This window comes from Lepidochelys olivacea (assembly GCF_965140295.1).
Source record: "Lepidochelys olivacea isolate rLepOli2 genome assembly, chromosome: 21".
Classification (NCBI taxonomy): Eukaryota; Metazoa; Chordata; order Testudines; family Cheloniidae; genus Lepidochelys; species Lepidochelys olivacea.
The window spans coordinates 11,853,005-11,873,802 of record NC_140431.1 but is presented as its reverse complement, the minus strand read 5'-3'; the positions used below and the strand labels follow the sequence as shown (position 1 = coordinate 11,873,802).

At 45.1% G+C, this 20,798-nt stretch overlaps 1 protein-coding gene across 7 annotated transcripts in view; it reads right to left on the bottom strand.

The window, feature by feature from the left end:
• The window catches only part of BRPF3 (bromodomain and PHD finger containing 3), a 48,178-nt gene that overhangs the window by 3,293 nt on the left and 24,087 nt on the right, over window positions 1–20,798 (bottom strand). For 2 of the 7 annotated variants that reach the window (XM_084611098.1, XM_084611101.1), the window contains exons 8-12: window positions 19,811–20,311; window positions 16,013–16,109; window positions 7,219–7,316; window positions 3,189–3,286; window positions 494–648 (exon numbers count right to left, since the gene is read on the bottom strand). In XM_084611098.1, the coding sequence (XP_084467224.1) occupies window positions 494–648; window positions 3,189–3,286; window positions 7,219–7,316; window positions 16,013–16,109; window positions 19,811–20,311 (949 nt within the window). Of the gene's footprint in view, window positions 1–493; window positions 649–3,188; window positions 3,287–7,218; window positions 7,317–16,012; window positions 16,110–19,810; window positions 20,315–20,798 lie in introns of all 7 variants that reach the window. The other 5 variants (XM_084611096.1, XM_084611099.1, XM_084611097.1 and 2 more) reach the window with 3 other exon arrangements.

The following is a 20,798-nucleotide window of genomic DNA, read 5'->3' as shown; positions in this document are numbered from 1 at the left end:
ACTTCAACAAATAGCCTGACCTGGAAACTGTAGGCACTCAGCATCTCTGAAAAATGTGGCTGCTTGTTTAGGTGTCTAAATATGGAATAAGTCTAACGTTTTGAAAATGCTGACCTAGAAATTTCAGCAAACTTTCTCTACAACGGTAGAACTGGATGCACGGTCTGCCTCAGCTTTCAGAACAAAAGGCACTTTTTATTGGCTGCTGATTTTGACTGTAGAATTAGTTCTTGATACAATTCAGTATTTTTCCTGTAAAAGCATCCTGTGACCCTGGAGGAAGGTCACTGTGCAAATAAATGCCTCTTCCAGCTGCTGATCATGTAAGCAGGAGACCCCACTGTCATGCATTCGGGCAAGGGAGAGGTGTGCAAACCCCTTCAAGGAGATTTTTGCGACTGCTGTGTCTTTAAAAATGCTCCACCTTAAATCTGCCTTAATAATGTTAAATCTTCCTTCTGGGCAGCCCATCCCACGATGTCTGTTCACTCACCAGGTTCTCTTGTTGTCAAAGAATAGGACAAGGAAGAGCTTTTCTCCTGCCTCTGTCTGTTTCTGCTCCCCCAACTTCAAAACATCCAGGGGAGGGACAGGGATGGGGACTCCGTTGTGAAGGAGGCCCTCGCGCGGCATCTTGGGATCAATTATCTGGAGAGACAGATGAGGCGAACGGATCAGTATTTCGAAAGCCCCACCACAGGAAGACTCCTGCAAGTTCAGCCTAAGAGCACAGCCCTGCTCTGCACTGCCTGAGCAAAAAGGCACCGGGGGGAGGGAACCTGCAGGGAACAGGAGGGAGGAAGAGGATGCAAGTGCGTGCAGAAGAGTTCAGACTTTTGATGGCAGACATGGGATTTCCCAATGCAAAAGACATTTGTGCTAATAGACGGGCTCCCGACTTGCTCAGCACCAGAGATTAAACAACTTTATAGCCAAGCTAAATACAGTCTGAAGCCAGTGAGTTTACATGGGATATCAGTCAGGACTGAAATGGTCAATGGGAGCCATACAAGTACCTAAGATAGTTAGATAGTCATTATGATTATAATTTCATATTTATATTACAGTAGCAATCAGAGGCTCTGGTCAGGATCAAGGTCCTATTATGCTAAGCATGAAGCCCTGAAGAAAAGCAGAGAAAGCATAGCTTATCTATACTCTCTCTCTTGCAGTATGTCCAAGCTAGATAGTTAAAGTAACCTATGGCATATAAGCAAGAGGCACCCTCCTGCTCCATTTGAGTAACACCCTGCATAGAGCCTTCGTAGAAGCGGCTTTGTCTCTAGGGCGTATGCAGTATTGTGGGAGACCCATAAAGGTCTCCAGCCAAGAGGCTAATGTTGAAAGGGAAAGGACATGAACATACAGCATTGAGTTAGGCACTGTCACAATACTGTATTTTAATATATACTTTTTTGGTAGCCAATAACTCAGTATAAATCCAGTATTTTATTATTTAAAGAGGGCTTTCCCCCTAAGTTCACACAGTAAATGTGACAAGATTATTACATCCAATAGGCATAAGTTGATCTCACTCATGCCAGTGTTACCCAGCTGCAACTCCATGGACTTCAGTGGAGTTACTTCTGAATTTACACTGGTACTAAATGAGAATCCGGTCCAGTATTTCAGAAGTGTTGACAGGTAGTGCCAGACCCGGGGGTACTCTGGACAAAAATGCAGTCATTTAGGGCAGATCTAAAAGTAGATGTATCAATTCTCTCTGCATAAAGCAGATATGCCAGTGTGCCAACATTTACTTGAAGTCAGATGGGGTAGATGAAACTGCAGAAACCAGATATGAAACCAGGTCCAGTCTTCTGTGCTTTCCGACCTGGGCGCAGAGATGCATCCTACTGGCTTGGATGACCAGTTGGGCTCTGACACTGGCCAGCTGGACGAATTTGAAAACACTCTTTATCAGCACAGCAGATTGTGCCCTGTTTCAAACATGACATAAGACTCTGTCTATACTGATATAACCATTTAAAAACCAAGCTTCAACACAGTCTAAACTCTGCTTGTGGCCAAACTGGGATGGCACAGAAGAATTGTTCTCTACCTTGGGCTCCTACCTGGGCTAGGAACATGGTTTATGAATACCATTCTAGCATAGTTTGGTCCTGTCTACAGTAACTGGCCAAACAGTGATGGAATTCTGTTTGGCCACAAACAAGTATAAACCCTGGTTACACTCAAGCATGGTGTTAAAACTCTGCTGTTTCACCAGAGTTGATGGCGCCTTTGTACTTTCCATGCCTTTGTCTACAATAGCTTTTATTTCCTACAATTTTCCATCAAAGGGGTCAAAGGGTAACCAGCTACCATCAGCTTTGTGTCTATCCTAGCACTCCCAACAATGCAGATGCACAAGTGGTAGCCATACTGGGAAATTACACGGACAAGGGGAACAAAAAGATCAGCTTCTTGAGAGACGTCTTTGTTCTAGTCAGCAGAAACTGTGAAGAGTAGAATCACACTTACTGCTTATCTGGCTCCTGTTCAAACTTAGTCAGAATTCTCTCTTTATTGGTTATTTAAATAATGCTTGTAAAACACAGTGCTAACTACACTTTTTAGCAATAGCGGTGTTCATTGTCTTAGACCATGAACTCTAGCACGTTTCCTTTAAACCCCTGATGCCAGTTTATGGATTTCTTAGCAACAGCCTGTGCACCCATCTCGAAAGGTACTAAGGGACTATTGTTCAAAAGGCCAGGTGCCTAAGGCTTGGCGCAAAAATGTGCATGCAACAGCATAGCTAATTTGCACATGCAATTATTGTAATTGTACCCATTCATTGGGTATCTGCACATGCAAATGGCCCGTTAGGAATCTACATGTGTGAATGCAGAAATTATGCAAGCAAAGTGTGTAATTGCACCTGCATGTTTCATGTGGCCAACAGCACAGATAGCTCTCGCAACGCGCCAGAACAGTGAGCAAGATAGGAGAAGAAAGTGCTCATTTTTTGGCACCAACAGATTTATGTTTTGCAACATTTTCCCAATGGTCTGAAACAATGAGCAAAATGGCAGTTGACAGTGCGAAGGAAAGAACCAAGCATTACGTGAACAGGAGGAAGTTTCTCTTTTCTAACTGGCTACGCTTCACCCCCAGCACTGGACTCTGCGTTGCTAACCTTGCTGCTACAGCAAGGGAGGACTCTGTGCGACAGGTGTACTTACCAAGGCAGGGTAGGACGGATAGCCTCGACACTTTGCCCACACGAGCTCCAAAGGTTCCAGTTCAGCATGGCTCTCAAACGGCATCAGGAGGTTTCTGCCTAAGGGGTCACAAAGAAACACGACTTAGAAGTGCCTGAGCATTAGTATAGAGAAGTAGGGAACAGAAGAAACATCTCTGTCTACGAACTCAGACACACCAGCCCACACGTTCTCCAAAGCAACCGGCTAATGCAGATGAGACTGCTGTGGTGGCTAAAATACATGAGCAGAATTCCTGGCTTGCTTTTTTAAACCTCCTTGCTATGTAGTAAGTGCACAGCTGAAATTTCACTGTGTTCAAAATAAACCTACATCCGCCCCACCTTTTACCCTTCAAACAGATCCACGTCACCACTAGTACGTGTGCGGCTACATCCATTTTATAATCAACCCCATTTTCCTGATGGAGGGATGACGCAAAATGAAAAGTCACTTGTTTTTGCCTTCTGCTGCCACCCCATGTCCCTGCTCCAAGGATCTATGTTGTTGTGCAACACCAGAAACAGAGTTGATTCACACCCTCATGCAGAGCAGGGCGTAAAGTAAGCAGGAAGGGTCTCCACCTCCTCTCCATGCCTTGAGTAAGGAGCAGTCCCACACAGTACCCCTTCCTCTTGGGGTGGTGCAATGAGAGCTCCCCCTCCTGGGCTAATCTATTTTAATTACTGCGCTGGACAATCTGGCTTCATGACTCAGGGCTTGGAAGTTGGAGACTGGGATCTGTCCACCTGCGACTATAAGGTCAGTTGTTTGGAGATGATTATTATTTATTAATTATTATTATTATTTGTATTACCGTAGTGCTAGGAGCCTGAGTCCTGGACCAGGACCCCACTCTGCTAGAGGCTGTACAAGCACGGAACAAAAAGATGGTCCTGGAATTTCCCCAGCCAGACACGAGGTGGGTCTCACTGGTCCCATGCCAACCTTGCTCTCTTCTGATGCAAAATGCACATGGCTGTGCCTCCGGGATGCCACTGCAGCCCTGCTTGGCCCCAGACCAACAATATTTTATAAATCGTTACTTCCCTAATAGTAAAACTGCTCCAGCTCCTCCAAATCCTGAAACACTCGGGCGTGGCTCAGCAGGGTCCCCAGTACAGCTCTCGCAACATCGGGGAAAGGCGAGCAAAGAACAGCTGAGAAGGCGATAAGTGCTTTTCCTCCTGATCTCATTTCCCAATACAACATATTTAACAGCGGTGCTTCAGTTAAAGTTTTATTAAAAGCTCAGTTCGGTGATTTAGAAACACACACATCTAAAAAACATAACGGTTGAGAAAAAGGGAATGCTAAGACCTGTAGCTGACTTCAACTGCAGTTGTGGGGGCTCAACACCTCAGAAAATCAAGCCCTATGTGACTTCTAAGCAGGACTTTGTCACTGAATTTTTTCAGAAGAGTCACTGGGTGATAACAGTAGTGCATGTAGTGTGGCGACAGCTGGAATAGTTCTGAACAGAAGAGCCACCAAAGCAGGGGATACTTTTGTAAACACCAGTACAAATACCGGGCGACGTTCACTCTTGTGCAAAGAGCAGGCTCAAAGCATTTCACACCACTTCAACCTTCAAAATCGGGTTGAAGTGTCACTTTAGTGCAGGGGTGAATTCCATTCATAACAAGAAGGGGAAAGATGCGGTTTGACCCCTTTTTAATTTTTTGAAAGGAGAGAAAAGAGGAATATTAGGCTTGTCTTCATGATCAACTGGTTTGCAGCAAGCTGGGACATGAATCTATGCCGCATTAGCCTACCACAGACCAGCCATCTGTGCGCACCCTGCTGACGCACATTAATGTTTAATTAATGCTCTTTGATCTAGTCATCTTTGAAACGGGACTAGATCAAAGCACACTAAATAACTGTTAATGCACATCAGCAGGGTCCACACGGACAATTAGTCCACAGCAGTCTAGTGCGGGGTAGATTCACATCCCAGCTTGCCGTAAAATAAATGGTTGTATAGATGAGAACATAAGAATAGCCATACCGGGTCAGACCAAAGATCCATCTGGCCCAGTATCCTGTCTTCCGAGAGTGGCCAATGCCAGGTGCCCCAGAGGGAATGAACAGAACAGGTAATCATCAGGTTACGTCCTTAGTTGTGTTTTTATATGCAATGCAGGGTTTAGGGGAGTTCTTGCTTCCTGCTGTTGAAAGGAACCAGCCAAAATGACTTGAGATACTTGAGGTTGGATACTCAATGGTCCAGAGCCGTCAAACAACGGCAGAGGTGCTTCAGAGGGTCAAAAGTCTTAAGAGCTGGGGAGTTTCTCACGGCACTCATACCGGAGGCAAAAGACACAGGAATGATAATCCTGCACTGATGATTTCATTACAGAAATATTAACCCCCATTATAAAACTGCAGAAACTCTGGCACAGAGAGGTGAAGTGACTTGCCCTAGATGGCACAGCAACTCAGTGGCAGAGCTAGGAGGAGAATCCAGGGGTTCTACCTACCAGTTACTAGCTCTACCAACTAGACACAGTCTCCTCCATTTAAGATGTTGTTTTATACGCTACTTCTTTGTGTTGCCACGGTGGTGTGGCTGGGCTTCCAGCCAATCACACAGCCCATGGTTTTACTGTGCACCTCACAGTGAGGTTTATTCAGCTATTTTACCACCTAAGCCACGAAAACCTCTACAATATCAAAAGTTGTGAACATTAAAACAAAACAACCCCCACAAAACACTCACGGAAGATCTCGTAATCGATGGGTCCCATGGCAAAAGCCCAGCCTTATTAATGCTATGGTAATATATATAGTCAGGCTTGCAAGATCAGAGCCTCTTAATTCATAGGGTCACCACAACTCCCTTCTCATAGCCTAAATTGCAACCCCAACCACATGCCTGAATCAAGAGACACCTTTCACATAGAAACACTGATCAGATTCAGTTCTAGAGTAAATTGGTGTAGCTCCCCTAAAATCAAATCATCAGAGATTAATTTGACCCTGTAAGCCCCAGAACAAAATTATAACGGGTTAAATCCACCCCTAGTGAATCTCTACTGAAATCACTGAAGTTACACTATGGATGAATCTGCACCACTGTTCAGACAGCAGGATTTTTTTCAATGGAGTACAAACACGCAGGCTATTCTGCTGTCACGTATCTGGCTGCTTAATCCCTGCAGGGAATGTCTAGCTCAGGTTGATGGAATAAGATTAGCTACCATTTTTATCATAGCCAAGGCTGCAAAAGTTCCACATGGGGGACACATGACTAATCTGCTAGCTCCTGGCTTTTGAGAAGGAGTTTTAATTAATGTGAATTTCACAGGGTGAGAGAGTCCCTGCCCGAGGTGAACAGTCACTATACTGTAGAATGCAGACTATAGACTGCATTGGAAGTCAGAATGAATCAGAGAAATGCATACATAGGATGACCTAAATGAGGGTGAGATTGGGAAATATATGACGTATATTTTCTTTTGCTATCCCAAAGTGAGGTTAAAACACACAGAGCTCTCCCAGAGATTCAAACTTCCCCAGAAGTGGGCTCGCTCTGTAAAACTTATCTCAGCAGCAGTTTGCTGAGTGTACAATATCCTTGACAATAATCGTTTCCATTGAGCTAGGAGACAGAGTCCAGTGGCTATAAAGAAGGGGATAGATGTATAGTAGAGAGTTAAGATTCTGATCTCAGCTCCAGTAGTGTAAATCTGCACTAACTCCACTGACTGACCTCCGTACCTGAAATTGGAATCTGATCACTGGTGTGCTAGAAAACCAGAGAATTGCCTTGGGTAGTATTAGAAGAGTGTGGCTCCATGACACTGATGTATGGCACCCACTGACAAGGAAAGTAGTGACAGTGAACAGCTATAAAGTCATTTTCAGAGACGGCACTCCTTTTATTAGTATTATTTATTATTAGTATGATTTATTATATGTACGCCTCAGAGTCCCAATCACAAACCAGGACCCGTAGTGCCAGACTGTGCCTGCCCCAAAGAGCTTCTTCTGTAGACATTATTCTCACCTGAGCTGCTGTAATCAGAGTCTCCATTCACACCATCCAAGAAGGGGACCCGAGAAAGGGCTGGCTTCCCTCGACTACGTTTGGGAGGAGTCAAACCGCTGTTAAAAAGAAACAAAAAGTAGAGTGTTAGGGAAAGCAAGATTTCACTACAAAGCACAGCAGAGTTACAGGATTCTCCAGCTGTTTGGAAAATGCAGGGAAATTATTGGACTGATGCAATCTCGATATGAAAAGAACACTAAAGATCTACTTTCAGCAGGTCTCATTAAATGCTCCAGTAAAATTTGCCAATATATCTGCTTTGATATATTTTTGTGGGTGCAGTTAAGGAGACTTGCTGAACTTGAGGGAGAAACCCATCAAAGAAGTGTACACTAAGAGTCAAATCTACAACACTTAAACTCAACAAGTTTACCTGGTTTGTGTTTAGACACTGGAGCAAAAAAAGGGTAGCCAACCTCTTTGAAACCGATTCTAATGGATAAACAATAGGGCTCCAGTATCAGATTTTCAGGATCTCTTTTTCCTTGTTCTTTATTACCGAGAACATTTATGAAAACAGTATCCCTACAGCTGAAGAATTTAGTAACTCTTGATTTTTGTTCCCTAGCTGAAAATGTTCATTTGTAACATTATAGTAATTTCCTAGTAACCAATTATTTTCAAACAGTAAAGAGAACTGACCCTACATAGAATAATTGTATATGTTTTCCATGACGTATCAGGCTAATTTTCAACTCCTTGTTTTGTGTGCATCCCACAACTCTAACATCATTTTTGAGATGTGAATTACTTGTAATTATAATAAGCATTTACATAGCACTTTTCATCTTCAGAGTGTATTATAAAACATTAACTAATCTTTACAATTCCGTTGTGAGCCAAGTAACATTTTTCCCATTTTATAGGTACGGAAACGGGCAAAAAAGGTGAAGTGACACTGAATTCCGGGCCACTGGTCCTGTTCTTAGACCACTGGACCATTCTTACTTCTTTAAGAAACTTCCAGTGGATACAGAAATATCTACCTAATCAGTATTAGAACTAATTATGAGCCCAATTCTCCCACTCTTGCTCACACTAAGTAGTAAGGTAACTCCCTTCTCTTCATGTGCCAATATATTTATGCCTGTATCTGTAATTTTCACTCCATGCATCTGAAGGAGTGGGGTTTTTTACCCACGAAAGCTTATGCCCAAATAAATCTGTTAGTTTTTAAGGTGCCACCGGACTCCTCATTGTTTTTGTGGATACAGACTAACATGGCTACCCCTCTGATACTAAGTAGCACCTTACTCTGTGAGTAGTTCCATTGGTTTCGATGTCCCATTAGCTTCATCAGGACGACATATGGAACAAGAGTCTACTCAACCTAACTAGAAGTGGCAAAACTGATTTAGATCATATTATTAGCAGGACGCCCCCTACAAGGGCTGATGAAAAGGTGCACCTCACAGGGAGAGTACTTGGAGGCACTATGCCTCAGAGAGGCACAACATCTAGGGTTGCCAACTTTCTACTTGCACAAAACTAAACACCCTGGTCCTGCCCCCTACCCCGCCTCTCCTCTGAGGCCCTGCCCCCTGCTCACTTCATTCCCCCTCCCTCTGTCGCTCACTCTCCTCACCCTCCCTCACTCGCTCATTTTCACCGGGCTGGCTCAGGGGGTTGGGGTGTGGGAGGGGGGGCGGGCTCTAGGCTGGGGCCAGGGATGAGGGGCTTGGGGTGCAGGAGGGGGGTCCGGGCTGGGGGGGTGGAGCCAAGGGGTTCAGAGTATGGGAAGGGGCTCTGGGTTGAGGCAGGGTGTTGAGGGAGGAGGTATGGGCTCTGGGCTGGGGGTGCAGGTTCTGGGGTAGGACCAGAAATGAGGGGTTCAGGGTGCAGGAGGGGGATCCAGGCTGGGGCAGGAGTGCAGGGGGTGTGAGGGCTCCAGCTTCGGATGCAGGCTCTGGGGTGGGCCGGGGGATGAGGGGTTTGGAAGGTGCTCCTGGCTGGGACCAAGGGGTTTGGAGGGCAGGAGAGGGATCAGAGCTGCAGCAGGGGGTTGGGGAGTGTGTGTGTGTGTGTCAGGGGTGCAGACTCCAGGCGGCGCTTACCTCAGGCAGCTCCCAGAAGCAGCAGCATGTCCCCCCTCTGGCTCCTACATGGAGAGGTGGCCAGGCGGCTCTGCGCACTGCCCCATCCTCAGGCACCGCCCCCACAGCTTCCATTGGCTGTGGTTCCTGGCCAATGGGAGCCGTAGAGCTGGCACTTGGGGCGGGGGCACTGCGCGGACCCCCTGGCTGCCCCTACGCCGAGGAGTCGGAAGGGGGCCGTGCTGCTGCTTCTGGGAGCCATGCAGAGCCATGACAGGCAGGGAGCCTGCCTTAGCCCTGCTGCACTGCCAACTGGACTTTTAACAACCCAGGCAGTGGTGCTGACTGGAGTCACCGGGGTCCCTTTTCGACCGGGCATTCTGGTCAAAAACCAGACACCCAGCAACCCTCAACATCTGAGAAGTATGGGGAATAAGCAGGAAGAACTAGAAGTATGGGGAAATAACAGGAAGAATTAGAAATGCTAGTGAATAAACACAACTATGACATAATTGGCATCACAGAGACTTGGTGGGATAATACAAATGACTGGACTATTCGGATAGAAGGGTACAGCTTGCTCAGGAAGGACAGGCAGGGAAATAAGGCAGGAGATGTTGCCTTATACACTTGGACTGCGGTTGAGATGGCAATAGGAGATAGACTTGTGGAAGGTCTCTGGGTAAGGATAAAAGGTGTATAAAACAAGGGTGATGTCATGGTAGGGGTCTACTACAGGAAGAAGAGGTGGATGAGGCTTTTTGAAACAACTAACAGAATCATCCAAAGCACAGGACCTGGTGGTGATGGGGGACTTCAACTACCCAGACATCTGTTGGGAAAATAACACAGCAGGGCACCAATTAACCAACAAGTTCTTGGAATGTATGAGAGACAATTTTTTGTTTCTGAAGGTGGAGAAAGCTACTAGGGGAGAGGCTGTTCTAGATTTGAATTTGACACATGGGGAGGACATGGCTGAAAATCTGAAAGTGGAAGGCAGCTTGGATGAAAGTGATCATGAAATGATAGAGTTCATAATTCTAAGGAATGGTAGGAGGGAAAACAGTCCTGTAAAGATAATGGATTTCAAGAAGGCAGACTTTAGTAAACTCAGGGAGTTGGTAGATGAGATCCCATGGGAAGCTAGTCTAAGGGGAAAAACAGTTCAAGAGAGTTGGCAGTTTTTCAAAGAGATATTAGCAATGGCACAAGAGCAAACTATCCCACTGCGTAGGAAAGATAGGAAGTCTGGCAAGAGACCACGCTGGCTTATCCTTTAATGATCTGAAACTCAAAAAAGAGTCCTATAAAAAGTGGAACCTAGGTCAAATTACAAAGGATAAATATAAACAAATAACACATGTATGCAGGATCAAAAATAGAAAAGCCAAGGCACAAACCAAGATTTAACTAGCTAGAGATAAAAAGGGTAACAAGAACACATTCTACAAATACACTAGAAGCAAGAGGAAGACCAAAGACAGGGTAGGCCGGTTACTCAGAAAGGGGAGGTGGGGGGGGGGAAGCAATAACAGAAAATGCGGAAATGGCAGAAGTGCTGAATGACTTTTTTGTTTCAGTTTTCTCCAAAAAAGTTTAATAGCGATCGAACGTCTAACACAGTGAAAGTGAGGTAGGATCAGAGGATAAAATAGGGAAAGAACAAGTTAAAAATTACTTAGACAAGTTAGATGTCTTCAAGTCACCAGGGCCTGATGAAATATGTCCTAGAATATTCAAGGAGCTGACTGAGGAGATATCTGAGCCATTAGCAATTATCTTCAAAAAGTCATGGAAGACAGGAGAGATTCCAGAGGAATGGAAAAGGGCAACTATAGCGCCCATCTATAAAAAGGAGAATAAGAACAACCCGGGGAATAGACCAGTCAGTTTAACTTCAGTACCCAGAAAGATAATGGAGCAAATAATTAAGCAATGAATTTGCAAACACCTGGAAGATAATAAGGTGATAAGTAACAGCATGGCTTTGTCGAGAATGAATCACGTCAAACCAATCTGATAGCTTTCTTTGACAGGGTAACAAGCCTTGTAGATGGGGGGAAGCAGTAGATGTGGTCTATCTTGACTTTAGTAAGGCTTTTGATACTATCTCGCATGACCTTCTCATAAACAAACTAGGGAAATACAACCTAGATGGAGCTACTATAAGGTGGGTGCAAAACTGGTTGGAAAACCGTTCCCAGACAGTAGTTATCAGTGGTTCAGTCAAGCTGGAAGGGCATATGAAGTGGGGTCCCGCAGCGATCAGTTCTGGATCTGGTTCTGTTCAATAACTTCATCAATGATTTAGATAATGGTATAGAGCAGTGGTTCTCAAAGCCAGTCCGCCGCTTGTTCAGGGAAAGCCCCTGGTGGGCAGGACCGGTTTGTTTACCGCTGCGGGAAGGGCGGCCAGCATGTCTCTTGGCCCGCATCACTTCCTGCAGCCCCCATTGGCCTGGAGTGGTGAACCGTGGCCAGTGGGAGCCGCGAAGGGCCGAACCTGCGGAAGCGGCAGATAAACAGACTGGTCCGGCCCGCCAGGGGCTTTCCCTGAACAAGCGGCGGACTGGCTTTGAGAACCACTGGTATAGAGAATACACTTCTAAAGTTTGCAGACGAGTTGTTGCAAGTGCTTTGGAGGATAGGATTAAAATTCAAAATGATCTGGACAAACTATAGAAATGATCTGAATTAAATAGGATGAAATTCATTAAGGACAAATGCAAAGTAGTCCACTTAGGAAAGAACTATCAGTTGCACACATACAAAATGGGAAATGACTTCCTACGATGGAGTATTGAGGAAAGGGAGCTGGGGGTCATAGTGGATCACAAGCTAAATACGAGTCAGCAGTCAACACTTGCAAAAAAAGCAAACGTCATTCTGGGATGCATTAGCAGGAGTTTTGTAAGCAAGACGCAAGAAGTAATTCTTCTTCTGCTTAGGCCTCAACTGGAGTATTGTGTCCAGTTCCGGGCACCACATTTCAGGAAAGATGTGGACAAAGTAGAGAAAGTCTAGAGAACAGAAACAAAAATTATTAAAGGTCTCGAAAACATGACCTATGAGGGAAGATCGAAAAATTGGGTTTGTTTAGTCAGGAGAAAAGAAGACTGAGAGGGGACATGATAACAGTTTTCAAATACATAAAAGGTTTTTACAAGGAGGAGGAAGATAAATTTTTCTTGTTAACGTCCGAGGATAGGACAAGAAGCAATGGGCTTAAATAGCAGCAAGGGCAGTTTAGGCTGGACGTTGGGAAAAACTTCCTAACTGTCAGGGTAGTTAAGCACTGGAATAAATTGCCCAAGGAGGTTGTGGAATCTCTGTCATTGGAGCTTTTTAAGAGCAGGTTAGACAAACACCTGTCAGGGATGGTCTAGATAATACTTAGTCCTGCCATGAGTGCAGGGGACTGGACTAGAAGACCTCTCGAGGTACCTTTCAGTCCTACAATAAAATTCTATGATCTGCCGTGGGAAGTAACTCACTACACCCCCTGTCAAGGTTCCTCCCCAACTCTGAACTCTAGGGTACAGATGTGGGGACCTGCATGAAAACCTCCTAAGCTTACTTTCACCAGCTTAGGTTAAAACTTCCCCAAGGTACAAATTAATTTTATCCCTTGTCCCTGGATCTCCACTGCCACCACCAAACTCTAACTGGGTTTACTGGGAAACGTAGTTTGGACACGTCTTTCCCCCCAAAATCCTCCCAACCCTGGCACCCCACTTCCTGGGAAACGTTTGGTAAAAATCCTCACCAATTTGCATGGGTGACCACAGACCCAAACCCTTGGATCTGAGAACAATGAAAAAGCATTCAGTTTTCTTACAAGACTTTTAATAGAAGTAAAGAAATCCCCTCTGTAAAATCAGGATGGTAGATACCTTACAGGGTAATTAGATTCAAAACATAGAGAATCCCTCTAGGCAAAACCTTAAGTTACAAAAAAGACACACAGACAGGAATAGTCATTCTATTCAGCACAGTTCTTTTCTCAGCCATTTAAAGAAATCATAATCTAACACATACCTAGCTAGATTACTTACTAAAGTTCTAAGACTCCATTCCTGGTCTATCCCCGGCAAAAGCAGCATACAGACAGACACAGACCCTTTGTTTCTCTCCCTCCTCCCAGCTTTTGAAAGTATCTTGTCTCCTCATTGGTCATTTTGGTCAGGTGCCAGCAAGGTTACCTTTAGCTTCTTAACCCTTTACAGGTGAGAGGATTTTTTCTCTGGCCGGGAGGGATTTTAAAGGGGTTTACCCTTCCCTTTATATTTATGACACCCCCTTAATACCACCCTCATGGATGGACCCATTACTTTGCTAAGCCTCTACCCTCCTTGTCCTTTTGCTCCTGCAGGGATGGAAGTCAGAAGCAATCCGCAAGCTCCCTGAAATTGTGGCCAGCCCTAACCTGCCACACATGGTGTGTGTGCAGGAAAGTGTCTTTGTGTTCCTTCCAATGCAGTCATGTGAGGATAGGGCACAATCCAGCCTATAAGCAGTGGTGACGGGGCGGGGAGAGGGATGGCTAACATTCTGCTCATAGGCTATAGACTGTTTTTACAGCTTGCTCCCTCAGACCTTCCGAAATATTTGCCAAAGAAATTCAAAAGATCAGTGAGTACTGTGGACTATCTTTCTGCAAAATTGGGCTTTAAAAACAATCCTATTTGTGAGTTACAAGAGCATCTAAGAAATTTGTTTCAGAGTAACAGCCGTGTTAGTCTGTATTCGCAAAAAGAAAAGGAGGACTTGTGGCACCTTAGAGACTAACCAATTTATTAGAGCATAAGCTTTCGTGAGCTACAGCTCACTTCCTCAGATGCATATGCATCTGAGGAAGTGAGCTGTAGCTCACGAAAGCTTATGCTCTAATAAATTGGTTAGTCTCTAAGGTGCCACAAGTCCTCCTTTTCTTTTTTTAAGAAATTTGTGTGAATTTGCTTTTCAGAATCTTTTTTATTAAAAAAGAAATGTATAAATCCAGACCGAGTTTGCTCTTGGGTTCAAATGGGTTATGTTAATTTCAGACCAGAATTAATTTCTGTTGACAAGCTGTACGCCTCTAAACACAGGTTCATAGTTGAAACACAAATCAAATCTTAGCTACAACAGCAAAATTATAGGTATCTGTTGACAGGTAACATTTTGGAACACGATGTAGCTCCTAGCGCAAAGTTTGCATCCTAAAAATGTTCCTGTGACTCTGTGCCTCAGTGGAATAGTTTATTAAGGGAAAACCATCATGATCAGTTTTAAATTGTAGCCCCAGTTCTGAAAAGGCATGTTTGTGGGGAGAGTCTTATGCCCTTAGAGACCAAATAAAATTGCAGGATCGGAGCCTTGCATGGCTAAATGAGTATTTTCTTAGGAAGGAAGGATGGCCTAGTGCAGTGTTTCTCAGCTGGTGGGTTATGATCCCAAAGGTGTCACATAAGACAATCGGGGGTTGTGAGATGTTGAGGATATAGAAAATTTTATTAAATCTAAAACAAAGGAAATCTCGCTTCGCCACTCACACATCTCCTCCTTCAAGGTCAAGCATGATCTGGATAATCACCATTATCATTGCTACCTGAAAACGTTACACTTCAAATGAGGAAGTCACCAACCTGAAAAAGTGATTAGGGCTCTGGGCTGGGACTCACAAGACCTGGGTTCAATTCTTTGCTCTGACACAGACCAATTGTGTGACCTGGGGCAAGACACTTATCTAGCCTCTCTCAGTTCCCCATCTGTAAAATGGGAACACTACCTTCCTACCTCACAAGGGTGTTGTGAGGGAAAAATCTATCAATGACTGTGAGGTGCTCAAATTGTGAGCAGGGCGGTGTGACAGACAGAATCTATGGTCAGACTCCCAAAACAGAACAGTAATATCAATCATATCATATATACTTGTGTCTATGTCAACTTTTTCAGCCAAAAAGGGAGGTTGGGTGGTCAGTTTACAGACGAGTCAGTCCTGCCTGAGGTGCCCAGAATGGAAAAGAGAACATCTTCTAAGCACTTCTGAAGAAAGAGAGCAGCAGTGCTGGTAAGAGATAGGAGCGCATCTTCACCTCATGAGGGTTGGGCTGACCAGGTGGGACCTATGTTTCCCCAACTTTGGCTCTCTGGTAATGGATATACCTGTGTAAAAGCGGCTAGAGCATGTACATGCATATCAGGTGACATGAGTCTACTATACATCAGTACATCTAAAACATCAAACGCTGTCTTGGGATCTATGAACTGGCTTGAGAAGTATATCTGGAGTGTAAAGGGTGGAGACGCAGGAGGCTTTTGGCTCTCAGCCCCAACATTAATACAGAAGTTAAGAAACAATTTGAACAGGATTTCACATGGTGAAGTTGCCTTAGAGAGAAGGGCAAGGAAACTCAGTAAGAACATATAGGACTGACTTACACTAACGTTTAGTTCGCAAAAAGCTGGGGTGCCAATCTACCACGCACTAAGTGTCTGTGTGGACCCTACTGCTTCACACTGACAGTGCAGTCAGTCCCTAGAGCACTTTGATCCATTTCAATTTCTAAGCGGGATAGATCAAACCACCCTACGGAACATTTAGCACGCAGCAGTGGGGTCCATGCAGACATTTGGTGCACGGCAAGCTAGTATGGGGTAGATTTACACCCCAGCTTCGTGTTCGTGTGTAGACAGTACGTATTCTGAGGAAGGGCTCAGCGAAGGGGACTTACCTACAGGCTTCAAATGCCAGCCCACTGCCAAGGCCAGAGCTGCACTCCGAGTCAGACCCGCTTTCCGTATGTTTCCCAAAGCCGTTGGTCACTCCTGCTGAGAAGACACAAAAGAATCAGCCTAAAGGCCTGGTTTGCCTCTCCAGGACCCAAGGATGCTTGAAGGGGGAGCCCCAGAGACACCACAACCTGCTCAGGAGCTGTCACCCTAATGCTCTAGACCCTGCGAATCATACCGATAGCCAGATATTCCCACCACTCTTTTTTTTAAAAATATCTTATTTAACAGCAAAGTGAATGCTAAACTCAGTTCCCCAGACCCAGCAACAGCCAACAGGTATCTACTAAAACGGCATTTTTCCTTAACTATTTGGAACAATGGTTTAGCTTCAAACAAGGGGTCGTGGTCACCGTACTCACTGGTACATTTCTCCGATCAGTTTCTAACTGTTGATGAGAGAGCACTTCTTGCCCACCTTCCCTCTCCCCAGCACCTGCTCGTCTGTAACTCACTGGGATTACTGGAGGCAAGGCCTCTTGTCTGGACAACCAAACACCTGTTCTGGATAAATGAAGTGCTTTATTTACTGACCACTAGACAGGTTGAAGAATGACACACGCAAATCCTGGGAGCACTGATTGACTGCTGAGTCTGACCCAAGGCTAAAAGTGAAAACAGGGCCTCTCGCCTCTGTTCCCTTGTAAAGCAGCAGTACCCCCACATTTCATACAAAGGAGTCCCCTACAGAAGACCAGCGTGGGGTACAACTAGCAAAGCGGAATCAGAGGAGAGCTGAGGCAAACAAATCATCTGCTTCTTCTGGGGCTGTCTGAAAAGAAAATGAGCAAGAGTCCAGTTTTAGCATCAGGCTGTCACATGTGCCAATTAGTCAATGCACCCAGGATTTTCAAGCTCAGATCAACAGCTTGCCCATCAGTCTTATGGTGCTTTACAAAGGTGATTGAGCAATATTACCCCACTTTAAGGATGGGGAAACGGAGGCAGAGAGAGGCAAAGTAGTTTGCTCACTTTCACACAGAAAGTCAGTGGCAGAGCTGGGAACTGAACCCCAGAATCCTGACTCCCAGTCTGGTGTCATATCTGCTGGAACACTGATGGTAACTCATTCTGGCTACAACTAACAACCACAAGGATAATTGTGGGGTTTTTTTGCTAGAAAACCAAATCTGAGATCTAGAAAATGTCACCTTCGATAAAACCTGCTACCTTGGATTTCTGGATTTCCAGTGCATAGTTCACTTGAATAAGCTAGAGAGTAAGGAAGCAAATTCTCCACAGGTAGACGAAATCTCCCTCTACCATCTTTCTCTCAGGCCATTTCAAATGTCACTTTAACAATGAAATGGAATATTTAAACTTATTCCTCTGAACTCTAATATCCGAAGTTGGAAACACTCCCTAAGCTGCCCGGTTTTTCATTCTATACAATTACAGAATTTATCAACTCTACAAAACACAACCCGCATTGCAGGGACGTGGTGTTCTCTGATAAATAAACACAAATGTAGGATCATCTTTCAGCTTACAGATGAAACCATAGGTTTCAGAGTGGTAGCTGTGTTAGTCTGTATCAGCAAAAAGAACGAGGAGTCCTTGTGGCACCTTAGAGACTAACAAATTTATTTGAGCATAAGCTTTCGTGGGCTAAAACCCACTTCATCAGATGCACGCAGCGGAAAATACAGTAGGAAGATATATATACACATAGAGAACATGAAAAAATGGGTGTTGCCATACCAACTATAATGAGAGTAATCAGGTAAGGTGAGCTATTATCAGCAGGAGAAAAAAAACCTTTTGTAGTGATAATCAGGATGGCCCATTTCCAACAGTTGACAAGAAGGTGTGAGTAACAGTAGGGGGGAAAATAAGCATGGGGAAATAGTTTTACTTTGTGTAATGACCGATCCCTTCCCAGTCTTTATTCAAGCCTAATTTAATGGTGACACAAGGAGACACAAACTCCAAAGAACAGACAGGGACACACCTAAAGTGAATGGCCAGTGAGGGCTTACAGTTCCCCTCCGAGGCTGAGCACCATCATAAGAGATGCATTCCATGGATACCAGAAGCAAAATTCAGTACTGGTGTTAGCAGGTGCAACTCCATAGACTTCACCTGGACTGCATCTGGCTCTAGGTACCAGGTCACACAAGTTTCCAACCAGGCTGTCAGAATTCTAACAGGAACAAATGGGACACTTCAGAGTTGATCACCCGTATGCCTGTGTCAGTGTCACTACAATCTCTGAGCCACAAGAAACACATTTCCGGGAGACATCTGGTTCTAGTAACACAGGTCATGCTGACCTATACGCTTCAGCAGTAATGCAAACCCTGTACGCTACTCACACTCCCAACATTAAGATAAATCAGCCAGTTTTGAAGTTGGGGAAGGGACTGGATCTAAAAAGCAACATTTCAGCTCCTAGGAAAAAGAAGTAAATGCCCGTTCAGCAGTGAACGTCCTGATATCCTACCTCACTTTCTCTTCTTTCTTAATTTCATCCTCTTACTCTTAGCTAAACCTTAACCCACCTTGGACAGTTTTAAATCTTTTTCTCTGTCCTTTAAGTATCTGTAGATGGTTCTCATGTGTGCCCCAACAAGGAGTCACTGCTTAGACAAACTGTACTCAACTCATTTCTTTTAATCTTTCCTGATAAGTCAATTCCACCATTCTGATTACTTTTCTCTAAACTCGCTCCAATTTGTTAACGTCTTTCTGGCTGTGAGATGTCCTTGAATGATTGCAATATTCCAGGTGTGAGCTCACTAAAGTCTTACAAACAGAGGTTACTCTTATCTCTCTGCCCTGTGATGCTTCTGAATATGCAGCCCAAAATCACATTGACTTTATTTGCAGTCTGATCTCTTTCCAGGTTTCCTCCTGTCAGTCATTATTTCTGCTTTGAATTGTTTTCACTCAGGTGTTCCCGCACACTTGGCAGCATCCTAAATTTGATCTAATTTAGTATTTCCTACCCACATTTTGAACCTCTAAAAGGGCCCTTCTTATTTTTCTCTTCTTGCCAGTTTTTGTCAGTTGGGACCATCTGTAAATTTAATTAAAATGAAGAGTAACGTAATAATGTCTCATCCAATGCCAGATACCATGCTGTGGAGAGCAGAGGCCCCTAAACCTATAGGGACCCCTAGCCCATCATGTTCTCCCAGTAGGCACCTTGCAGAGATGCCAGGGCCTAAACAAGTCATCGCTGTGGTAGGGAACTCTCTACCCTAGGGGGTCCGTCCATGTTCGGCTTTTAAGGCAGAGGGCAGTGCAGGAAAACATGCAATCCTAAGCCACTACTGGGGACTTCACTCTCCAGGAGTGTCAACCCGACACTTCTAAGAAGCACTGCGTTCAAAAGTAAACAAATCACCTGCTGCGATATTAGTGCCAGGCTCATTGGGAAGTGCAAGAAGAGATGCAGCCTTTGTTGAGTAAAGGGGACGCTTGCACACTTGCAAGCCACTCTGTCATGTTATTACCCCACCACCACTTCTCGGCTGCCTGCCGGAGTGCAATTCCTCTGGGTAGAGTCCTACCTAATCAGAGTTTTCCCTTATTTATTTAGCACTGGAGTCCTACGATGCCCACCAACCAGTTCAACAACCCCTTTGCAAGTGACTAAAGGAAGCAGTTGACCCGATGGAAGTTTGGAGACCATCTTTACAAAGGTAGCTGTGCCAGCTGGCCAAGAGAGTGGTGACCAGGCAGCCCTGCCCAGTCTAGCTCCAGACACCAGAGGAAGAAAAGCCCAGAGGAGTCACCTGTCTCTCCTGACTGCCTGGGGGATTTCTCGCCATCACTCGCGCTGCAGCTCCCACTCCGCAGCCGTTTCCGGGCTTGTCGTTCGCCCTCCGCGCTGGAGGGGGAAAGCTGTCCGCTCTGGCTGTGATCCTCTCCGTTCTCCAGGGGGCAGTCCAGGCCCCTCTGCAGCTTCACCCCATTCTTAGCTTTTTTAAAAAGGACAGACGTACGCCTGCCCACACCACTGAACGGGGGGCTGGCAGGAGCGTCCATGGCCTGAAGGGCCAGTCCGTTCAGCCCATTGTCACTGAGCAAGCGCTGGAAAGCATGGCTCTCCCTCTGTAGTGCCTTCTTATCGAAGAGCTCGCCCTCCGATTTCATCCGCTTCTGCAGTCTGTTCAAGGACTTGCTTTCACTGATGGGTTTGAGCGTTGGAGGGTCCTGCAGAGAGTCCAGCTCAGACAGGGATGGTGCGGGTCCCGTGGGCTCCAGGGTGGGGGGATGTGGGGGCTTGGTGTCATCTGCTAAAGAAAGAAAGAAAGAAAGAACCTGCTTGAACATTTTAGAAAGTGTTATTCCCAAAAATACTGATAGCAACTCTACCCCTTTCCTATGGCGGCAGGAAAGCCGTGGGCTCAAGTGATAACAGACGCCTGTCATTCTCCCTTACGGAAGGCACCCCGATAAAGATACAGGTCAGAAGTAGTGTCCCCAGATGGAGAGCAAGTCCATCTTCTTCCACACTAGATCCAGCTGCCATGTCAGTTGCATGCCTCATATCTCTACGGCCACTGTCTGGGTATTTTATTTCCAACGTATGAAAGAATAACCTCAGACAGTAAGACACAGCAAAGCAGGGGAGTGACAGATGTGAGACATTGGAAGTGTAGAAACTTCTAAAGACTATTATTTAGAGATATGCCAGACACTGTAGGCACAGGGATTATTCATAAACTTGTGCCTCTATAAATGTTATATGTATTTTTGTGAGCGAGGGATTGTATTTAA